Source organism: Balaenoptera borealis, assembly GCF_965194805.1.
Source record: "Balaenoptera borealis genome assembly, chromosome: 11".
Classification (NCBI taxonomy): Eukaryota; Metazoa; Chordata; class Mammalia; order Artiodactyla; family Balaenopteridae; genus Balaenoptera; species Balaenoptera borealis.
Window position 1 is genome coordinate 3,724,467 of NC_138868.1, and position 9,837 is coordinate 3,734,303.

The 9,837-nt window shown below is 62.6% G+C and overlaps 1 protein-coding gene across 1 annotated transcript; it reads left to right on the plus strand.

Annotated features, from left to right (window-relative positions):
* Positions 1-2,029: 2,029 nt before the first annotated feature.
* Positions 2,030-9,620, plus strand: FGF3 (fibroblast growth factor 3; the record flags this gene model as incomplete). Its single annotated transcript, XM_082343124.1, has 3 exons — positions 2,030-2,249; positions 4,563-4,666; positions 9,300-9,620. The coding sequence occupies 3 exons, from the start codon at positions 2,030-2,032 to the stop codon at positions 9,618-9,620; spliced, it is 645 nt and encodes a 214-aa protein (XP_082199250.1).
* Positions 9,621-9,837: the final 217 nt, after the last annotated feature.

Sequence of the window (9,837 nt, forward strand, 5' to 3'; positions counted from 1 at the left end):
AACCCAGAGCTTCCCCAATTGGAGTTTTCTGGCTCCTCCCATCTTCCCGAGGTACCCGACCCCCAGAAGCAGAGCAAATGGCGTTTAGGGCACCTACAGCCTTCACTGTGTCTCTCCTGTGTTCTCATTGGAAGTTCAAGTGACCAGCAGCCCCAGGCCAGCCCTGTGGGTAGAGCTCCAATGGGCTCCCCTTGGCTCCAACCTCGGGGGCTGCCTGGGGGCTGTCCTCTGTCCCTTGTGACACAGGCTCCACCATTAAGGGGCTCTAGCAATCAGTGGCCTGGTCTTTAAGTCTAAAGACAGACCCTAGCCAGAAGCCACCTTCTCTGGGACTGGGGTACCGAGTGATGCCCCACGGCCACTCAGGCACTGAGTGTGCTGGGGAGGACTCACTGAGGACATGCTGCCCTATCTGTGTTAGGCCAGGCTGGTGACACATATCCCAATGGGGTGTGCTAGCTCCTGCAGCTCAAGAAGTCCCTGGTGCCCTCCACACATGCCCCTCCCCTGGGAAGGGCCAAGCTTCCAAATCCTGCTGTACGTAGAAGGGATGGGAGACGCCAGCCCACCTGGCTCATCCCTGAGCTCCTGGGCTGCGAGCCAAGGCTGTAGCCTAGACTACTGGACCCTACAGCCCCACACCACCCCACCCCGGACCTCACAAGTGCCCTTGCTTGAGCATGGGTGTCAACATCAGGCTGGCTGCTGGCCAGGGGGCTGCTGGGGCACAGAGGCTGCGGGAACAAGAGAGAGAGTGGGGATGTGGCTTTTCCCAACACTCCATCCTCAGCCCCCTTGCACTGGGGTCCCTAGGGGAGGGGCCCCCATGCAGTCTCCAGGGGCATCTACACTGTTACTTGGAACCCACCAGGCGGGGATATCCACCCACCTTTGCCACTTTCCTCCCACCTCCCTTCTCTGTGGCCACCAGGCGTCCCATGTTTTTCTCTGGGCATCACTCCCCTGCTCTCTTGGTCTCCATCTCTTGTTTCTCAGTCTCTCTTTCCTTTCTGTCATATTCTCTCCCGTTCTCTGAGATCTTTCTCCCTGTCTTTCTGGGTCTGTCTCTCTTGCTTTAGGGCTCTCTGTCTCTGTGCCCCTTTCTCGGGCTCTCCTGTCCCCCTCCTACGTCCCCAGCCCGCTCTCTGGCCTGCTGTTGGGACAGGACCCTCCAAGCGCAAACCTCACCCTTCCCGATCTGCCCGGTTGGGATGCGCGACGGGATACAGCACCTCCCGACCGGTCCCGCCAAGCCTCAGGCCGCCGAGAACAGCGTCCTGGCTCCAACGGGGAGCCCTGGGCGCAGTCAGAACCTTGGGGTCCCCCACGCGCGCCCGCGCCCAGGGCCCTCCCCTCCGCCGTGCTCTTCAGCCCCCTTCATTATGCGCCGCCTTTAATGGGCGTTTGTCAGCGCGACTTCCCCGCAAGTTGTTTTCGCGGACATCAGTCACCGGCGGCGTTCCCATTGTGCCCTGGGATTGATGGGGGGCGGGAGGGGGTGACAGGGCCTGGGGCGGCCGCCTCGAGGCCTCGGTCTATAATTTTCGGAGGCATAATTGGTCTGAGGGAGGGGGCGGGGGAGGGGCGGGGAAGGGACCTTTCAGAGCCGGGAGGGCGCACGGCGGCGCGGGGGGCGCGGCGGAGCGGAGCCGCGGCTCGACGGCTGGCCGCGGGGGTCGAGTGTGCGCTGGCGGCGCCCGGCCCGAACCCCGCGCCCCGCCGGGCTCCCCACCCGCCCGGCCTCCCGCCCCTCCCGCGCCTCCGCCTGGGGACCACGTCGGCCTTTTGTTGCCCAACCGTCTTTTCTTTCAGCTCTTTGCGCAGCAACGGAAATTTCACCCGATCCTGGGTGAAAATTAAAGGATCGCTCTTTCTCTCTCCCCCCCGCCCCCGCCCCTCCGCTTCGCTCCCCTCCCCCCACTCCGCGGAGCCGGCTCCGCGCGCCTCGCCCCGGCTCCGCTGCCGTCCCTTCCATGGGCGCCGCGCTCTGCTGCAGCCGCCGCCGCCGCTGGGCGGGCGCGATGCCACGATGGGCCTGATCTGGTTCCTGCTGCTCGGCCTGCTGGAGCCCGGCTGGCCGGCCGCGGGCCCCGGGGGGCGGCCGCGGCGCGATGCGGGCGGCCGCGGCGGAGTCTACGAGCACCTCGGCGGGGCGCCCCGGCGCCGCAAGCTCTACTGCGCCACCAAGTACCACCTCCAGCTTCACCCGAGCGGCCGCGTCAACGGCAGCCTAGAGAACAGCGCCTACAGTGAGTGTGCGGCCCCGCGGCGCCGCGAGGCGCATCCCCGGGGGGGGGGGGGGAGCGGTGCCCAGGAGGGGCTGGTGCGCGAAGGGTGCCCAGGAACGCAGACCACCCCTGCTGCCCGAGGGGGACCGCCGGGGTCCCCTGGCCTCCCTCAGCGTCCGGGAGAAGAGCGAGAGTGGAGCTGGGGTGGGGTGGGGGGCGGGACACGTCCGAAGAGGGCTCGGGGCAGTGGCTGCCCGCTGTCGGGCCGGCTGGCCTGGCCGAGCCTGCCCCCAACCCCGCCCGCCCGTTCGTCCGAGGGGGTGCGAGGTAGGCCGCCGGGGGCTCCCTGCTCGGCTGGGTTCGGAGGTCCTGCCAAGTTTGAGGCCTTTGAGTTTTTCGGAGAAAAGGCCCTGGACAAGGCATTTATCATCCTCTTTATTATTTCGACGATTTCTCCTCCTCCTGCCGACCCCGGGGCGCCCCGACATCCCCTCCGCCCTCGCGGCTCGCGGCCGCCCCGCGCCGCCTCCGCGCGGAGGACACTCGCCCGGACAGAGCGGGGCTCTGGGGAGGCGGCCGCACGGATAGAGAATCGTGTCCCCAGACCGGAATCCCCAGCCTTCCCGCCTCTACCTTTGGCCGCAGAGAGACAGGCCGGGTGAGCGCCCCGGCCGCCGGGTGGGGGGCCGCGGGCTGCGGCTTAGGAGCACGCAGGGGCGTCTGCCTGGGTCTGGGGGCGCAGATACACTTTCACCGCGCCAAGCAGCCAGGACCCGCGCCCGGACTGCGCTGGAGCCGGAGTCCCGCGAGGCGCCAAGGTTTGGTTCCTTCGGCCAGGGGGGACCCGGGCTCATGCTGAGCCCTCCTTGGAGGAGTGCAAGGCCAGGGGGCCTCGAAGCAGATCCGCTCGGTGGGGAGCAGGAGGCCCGAGGCAGGAACTCAGTGGGGAGCGTGGGAGTGGGGCCAGGGTCTCGGGGGTCCTCCGCTGCGACCCGCGCTCTGCTCCCTCCCCGGGCCCAGGAAGTGGTGCGGTGGATTCAGGGCGGCGGCCGGAAAACTCTACTTCCTCCAGGAAAGCCGCAGTCCCGCGAGGGCGTCTTCGGCAGACGCCTCCGGAGCCGCGCGGTGGGAGCCAAATGTTGCCAGGACGTCCCTGCGCTCAGGACGGGGTTACGGGAGCGCCTGCACTCGCCTAGTAGCGATACCTCGTTTCTCTCCAAATCCAGTCTCCCCCTTGGAGTCGCAGAGCATCCAAATTCTTGGGGCATCCAAGGCGGGCAGCCCATAGGCTGAGGGAGGAGGGCGCGCGCCTGCAGCCGCCCCTGTCCCGCGTCCAGATGCGCGCTTCTCTGGTTTTCGGGCCGGCGCCGCGGAATCCGCCCAGCCTGCGTCCGGGGGACGCGAGAGGCCCGCATCCTGCACCCCCGTACGCTCCGCACAAGCCTCCGGCGGCCCGCGTCTGGGCCCTATGATGGCTGACGTGTTCGGGGCCAGACGCACTGCCAGAGATGCGCCCCCTGGAGAGGGCACCGGCTGTTGCCCCAGCCGCCCTTCCTCGGAGCCATTCTCGGGGGACAATGGCCCCACCTGGGGCTTCATTGCAGGCTCCCGGAAAAAAGTGCTTTCGGGTCCAAAAGGGAGGCGTTGGGGGAGATAATAACCTTTCTTACATTCACTGGAGAGCGGTGAGCGCAGGTGGCTTCCCTTTGTGAGCTCCCGGGTCTAACCCAGCTTCCTGCCAACATCCTGTAACCTGCATACAGGCCCGAGACAATGATCTCACGCCCACGTACCTTGCCAGCGGGTTTGGGTGGCACCCAAAATGCACCCCAGTGGATTCCATTATCAACTCACCTCACCAAGGGCCCAGCTCCGTCTCCCGGGCCTCTGCTAGCACTCCGGTGCCGCCAGTGAGCAAGGGAGTCCAGACACCGCTATCGGCAGCAGGGGTTTGAATCCCAGTTCAAACACCTGTGCGTGGTCTTGGGCAAGTCACACAGCCCCTCAGTCTCAGCTTCCTTGTCTGGCCCATCATGAAACTAGCTCACCGAGTAGCGGAGCAGCTCCAGGGGGTTCCATGTCCTGCAGAGTCAGCATGGAGAAATACTAGTTTTATTATTTCCCTCCCAGGTTTGAATTCTTCTCCTGCACCTCCCACCCAGGCGTTTCTCCCTCCCCTGAACTTCCAAAGTCACCCCCTTTGGGCGTGTGCTGCCCTCACCTCCCCCTCCCGGAGCTGGGCTTGGCTTTGGGCAGGGCCATCAGGGGCTCAGCCCTCACCTCTGGGCTCTGTGGGAGGTGGAGGGAGTGACGGGCCCTCCTGACTCTTCCCAGGTATCCTGGAGATAACAGCGGTGGAGGTGGGCGTTGTGGCCATGAGGGGGCTCTTCTCCGGGCGGTACTTGGCCATGAACAAGAAGGGACGGCTCTATGCCTCGGTGAGTCCAATTGTTCACGTGGGGAGGGTGGGCACAGATGGAGCAGCCATCTCCCTTGAACATCACGTCAGAGGGCATAAGGGGACATGCGCAGTAGGATGCTTTGTCCGGGGACGTGCAGGACCGCGCTGGGACCAGAACCCCAGGTCCCGTGGCTCCTCGACCAATGTTCTTATGGCTGCTTCTGTTTAGAGGCAGCTCTTGGCTGGGGGGCAGACACGTCCTATGTTCTCCAGTGCTGTCCGGTTAGAAAATGTTCCTCCAGCCATTCTGTGGTCGCCTTCAAGGTAGCTGAGAGCAGGGGAGAGATTGTCCCCCAAATTTCTACCAAGATAAATGGACTCTAGCGGGGCTTGGGATGAAGCGAGGATGTGCGTTGGGCAAAAGCTCTTCTGTGGGCTCTCCCAGAGCTCTCCTGGGAGTGAGGAGAGGAGGAAGCAGGGCACGGCACAGCCAGGTCTTCCCAAGGGTGGAAAGGCAAGAACTGTGAGTTCATAAAAGGGAACCAAGAGGAAGGGAGACAGGACCCAGGTCCCAGACACACAGGTTTGGAGCCCAGTCTAGGCACCGCCTGGGTCTCTGCCACAAATAGTGTCCTGTAACTCTGTGGGCATTGGCAGTGTCCCTCCCCCAAGGACGGGGAATACACGGAGTAAAATACATGTACTGGGAAATTTGCTACCTCCAACTAGTCATTACATGCAATTTGGCTGATACTCCCTGAGCAATGAGAGGTTTTCCATCCACACATCACCTAGACGACGCAGCCGAGGACCAGTTACCTTTCTCCATTCAGTCATGTTTGCAGGGGAAACACACCAACATTTCCCCGCCCCTCTGAAGTCAGGCAAAGCGCGATCAAGAATTGCAGGGGAATCCTCCTTTAAGCAGATTATTTCATCACAGATTTTTCACGGCTTTGCTAAAGGAACTGCAGAAGTTGGAATGTACCCATTTGTTTTCTCTGACCCAGAGGCCCCTTGACAGAAACTGTGTCTGAGAGGAGGGACCCTTGGATGCCCAGCCTTTTCTGTATGTACTTCTAGAGTCTGCAAGCACCAGTGGTGGTTTATAAGGACACGCCCTTAGCCCGGGGTCTGGTCTGACTTTTCTTGAGGTGGACGGTGGCTCTCCAGACCCCTCCGGCCCTGCGGCCCTGGTGTCAAGTGAGCAGAGCTGACTTTCTCTTCCCTGAAATGGTCTCAGACCACCCACAGTTGCTCCCATCCCTTATGGAGAGGGCACACCTTGCTGGCCTGCAGTGCTCGTGCAGGTCTTATGGACCAGAGAGGGCCTTTGTTCACGCTGGGAAAGTTCACAGAGTGGGGCAGGTAGGGCTGAATCAGGAGGGAAACCCCAGGTCTCTGCCATCTCTTCCGTGGAAGACCCAGGCCCAGGGCTTTGGGGGACAGAACAAAGCATGCCCTGGGGGATCCCAGTGGGGCAGAATCTGCCTGTGGCTTCTGTCCCTGAGAGCTGACAGCGGTGGCTTTGGAGACGGAGAAGAGGTTCTCGGGCCCACCCGGGATAGCCAGGAGGTCTAGCTGGATGGGGTGGAACTTTCCAGAGCACCTGGCAGGGAAGGCCTCACCGCTTTGCAGGTAACCTGGGAGGTGAGGCAGCCTGGGTGCCACCCCTGCCACCTGCCCCCCCGTCCCCATCCTGCCACCACCAATTTGCCTGCAAGGGCTGCTCCCACTGCCGTGCCTCTTGGCTGTCTGAGTTCCCTGGTCTTTGCCATCACCCTGCTTCCCACCCTCCAGGCTAGCTCACGCACTCTGTGAGTCAGTGGGCCTTGCACCCTCACAGCCCCCAATTCCAGCACTGATCTCCCTTCTGAGTTATAGATGCCCCCGAAATGTCATGACAGCAGAAGACAGAGACCGCCCTGGCAGAGGGTAGCACACCCCAACAGAACCCAGCAACTCCCCTTACTCCTCTGCCGTAATTGTTACTCCACCGGCCACTCACTCAAGCCCAAGGTCAGCTGGGAGTCCTGGTGGACACCTCCTTCTCTCTCAGCCCCACATTCAGTCCATCTCCAAGTCCTCGAATATACTTCCTGAATCTCTCTTCAATTTCTGCCTCCCTCTGCCTTATTCCTGTGGCCAGTGCTGTTATAACTCAGACCCTCATCATCTCCCAGCTGGACCATCACAACAGCCTTGGGACCCAGCTACTGGCTTCCAGGGTCTCCCTCCTCGAGTCCATCCTCCCTCCCTTCCGTCTCCTTCCACCCATCCATCCATCCATCTATCAACATCCATCCATCCATCCATCCATCCATCCATCCATCCCTCCACCCATCTATCAACATCCATCCATCCATCCATCCATCCATCCATCCCTCCACCCATCTATCAACATCCATCCATCCATCCATCAACATCCATCCATCCCTCCACCCATCTATCAACATCCATCCATCCACCTATCGTTCCTTCCATCAGCATCCATCCACCCAACCATCCATCCATTTATCCTTCCATCCATCCATCAGCATCCATCCACCCAACCATCCATCCACTTATCCTTCCATCCATCCACGCATCCATCCACCTATCCTTCCTTCCTTCCTTCCATCCATCCATCAGCATCCATCCACCCATCCATCCATCCATTTATCCTTCCATCCATCCATCCATTCATCCATTCACCCATCTATCAACATCCATCCATCCATCCACCTATCCTTCCTTCCTTCCTTCCATCCATCCATCCATCCATTTATCCTTCCATCCATCCATCCATCCATCCATCTGGTATTCATTCCTGCATTCCTCACTGTCCTAGGCACTTACCATACGTCATACTCTATGCTAGGTACCTGCTCAGGGATCTTCCTACAATGAAAATCCACTCATGTGATGGCCTCTGGGAACTCCCCATTACCCACAAATTATCACCCAGATTCCTCAGCTCAGCTCACGGAGGAGCCACCCGGAGCACCTCCTGCTCCCGCCTCCCACCATCACTGCATAGCTCGTGTCCCCGCTCCAGGCTCTGGAGCCCGTGGTCCTCCAGAGCAAGCCCCGCTGCTCGCCACCCGCTGCCCCTGCCTTTGCCTGAGCTCTCACTGCCTGCAGTGCTTCGGCTCCCAAATGCCCTCCCCTCCAGGGGTCACCCCACGGGGAAGGTATCTGGCCACGCTGTGCACGCCCGCCTGGTCCCCGCCTCCACCCTGCCCCGGCCGGCTCTCCTGGAGCAGCTCCAGGTGCTGGCGAGGCCAAGCTGGAAGAGCAGCATCCCCGGGGGGCGACGTCTGACAGCAACAGATAGAATTGTAGCTGGAGGAGCCCAGGGCTGGGGGGACTCTGGGGGCGGCACGTGTGGAGCAGGGTCTGAGGTGGGACCGCGGGGACGGGACTGGCGTTGGGAACTGTTGTCACGGTGAGTCTGTGATGCCTTTTTCCAGGTGATCTTAGACCCCTCCAACCCAGGAGCCCCTACAAGAGGCAAACAAACGCGCTGCCCCCGAGAACCCCTTCCGCAGGACCTGAGCCCCTTGCCCTTTGAGGCTCACAGGACTGTACCCCTCTGGTGGCCCCCCAAGTGTCCCAGCAAAGAACAAGCCCGCCAGACCTCCTGGGTGATGGGCCTCAGCCCTGGAGGACGTACCTTCTCCAGGACAGAGGGGCCTGGGAGGAGAGTTGGTTCAGCCGCTGAGTTTTTCACGGAAACTCAATGCGGGGGGTGAAGGGGTGAAGGATAAGATGTTAATGCAGCATGCCCGGCATGGGGGTGGGGCAGGTCTGCCCTGAGCCCCCCCACCCCAGAGGGCAGGGGGCGGGCGCAGGCCAGAAGGGCATCAGATCCCTCTGTGATCTGGGGTCTGGCACCACCCCTGGGCCTCAGTTTCCCCATCTGTAAAGTCTGGAAGTTGGTCTCGGGCAAAGGAGTCCATGCTCAGACCCAAGGAGCTCTGGGCATCCACCGAGGGTCTGGAGAGCAGAGAGGAGGGGGTGGGGTTAAGGGGGAGGCACCACCACCCCGATTCAACCAAAGCTCTCCAGCCTTATCTCTGGGCTCCCGTGTCACTGGGAAGAGGTGTTCGGTGCTTGACATCTTGCTTCCTGAGGTCTTTTGGGGTCCCAAGCTGCCCAATGCGTGGATCTGGCCCTGAACAGCCTGTGACCCCTGAGAATGGGGCTGCAGTCCGCTGGGCCACCTGCACTCAGTAGCTGCTCCCCTTACTCCTCTGCAGATGGAGACAGACCCCGAGGGTCTCCTGCTCCTGCCCCGCGGTCAGTGCCAGGGGGGAAGGCCAGTCTTTCTGCGCAGATTTCCCTGCGCCCCCAGCCCTGCCTCTTGGCACAGTACGGGGAGGGAAGCAGTTTGGGGGATGGCCCTTGGCATGCCCGTCCACCCACAGCTGAGCTGGCATAAGATATACCCACCCCTCCTCTAGCCCCTGACTGGAGAGACCCCACAGCCGCCCGCAGGGACACTGGTGAAAGCTCCTTACATTCTGAGTTTGCACCTTTGTCCCTCCAGACACCCGCCTCCAAGAGGGCAGGGACCCACCTTCCCCACCCTGCCCTGGGCTGGCACAGACCCCTGCTAAGGGCATCCCTCCCTGCCCACATCCTCTTGGCCTCTGTGCCGCTGACCCTGGCCCCTGCCCGCCCCACAGGAGAGCTACAACGCCGAGTGTGAGTTCGTGGAGCGCATCCACGAGCTGGGCTACAACACGTACGCCTCCCGGCTGTACCGCACGGTGCCCGGCGGGCGTGGGACCCGGCGCCAGCCCAGCGCCGAGAGACTGTGGTACGTGTCTGTGAACGGCAAGGGCCGGCCCCGCAGGGGCTTCAAGACACGCCGCACGCAGAAGTCCTCGCTGTTCCTGCCTCGGGTGCTGGACCACAAGGACCACGAGATGGTGAGGCTGCTCCAGGGCGCGGCCGGACTCTGCGGCAGCCAGTTCAGGCCTCCAGGCGGGGCCCCCCAGCCCTGACGGCGGCGGCGACGGAGGAGGCTGCGGGCCCGGGGAGGCCGAGCTTAGCCCCGGCCTGGGGAGCTGAGGCTTTGAGCATCCCTGCCCCCCGGCGGGGCTCCGAGCTCAGGCCGCCTGGTTGGAGGGTGCGGACCAGCCGACGGACGCCTAGTGTCCACGGTCAAAGCTGACCCAGTGTGTGCAGGGATCCGTCTCAGACTCTCCTGTGCCCTGCCCC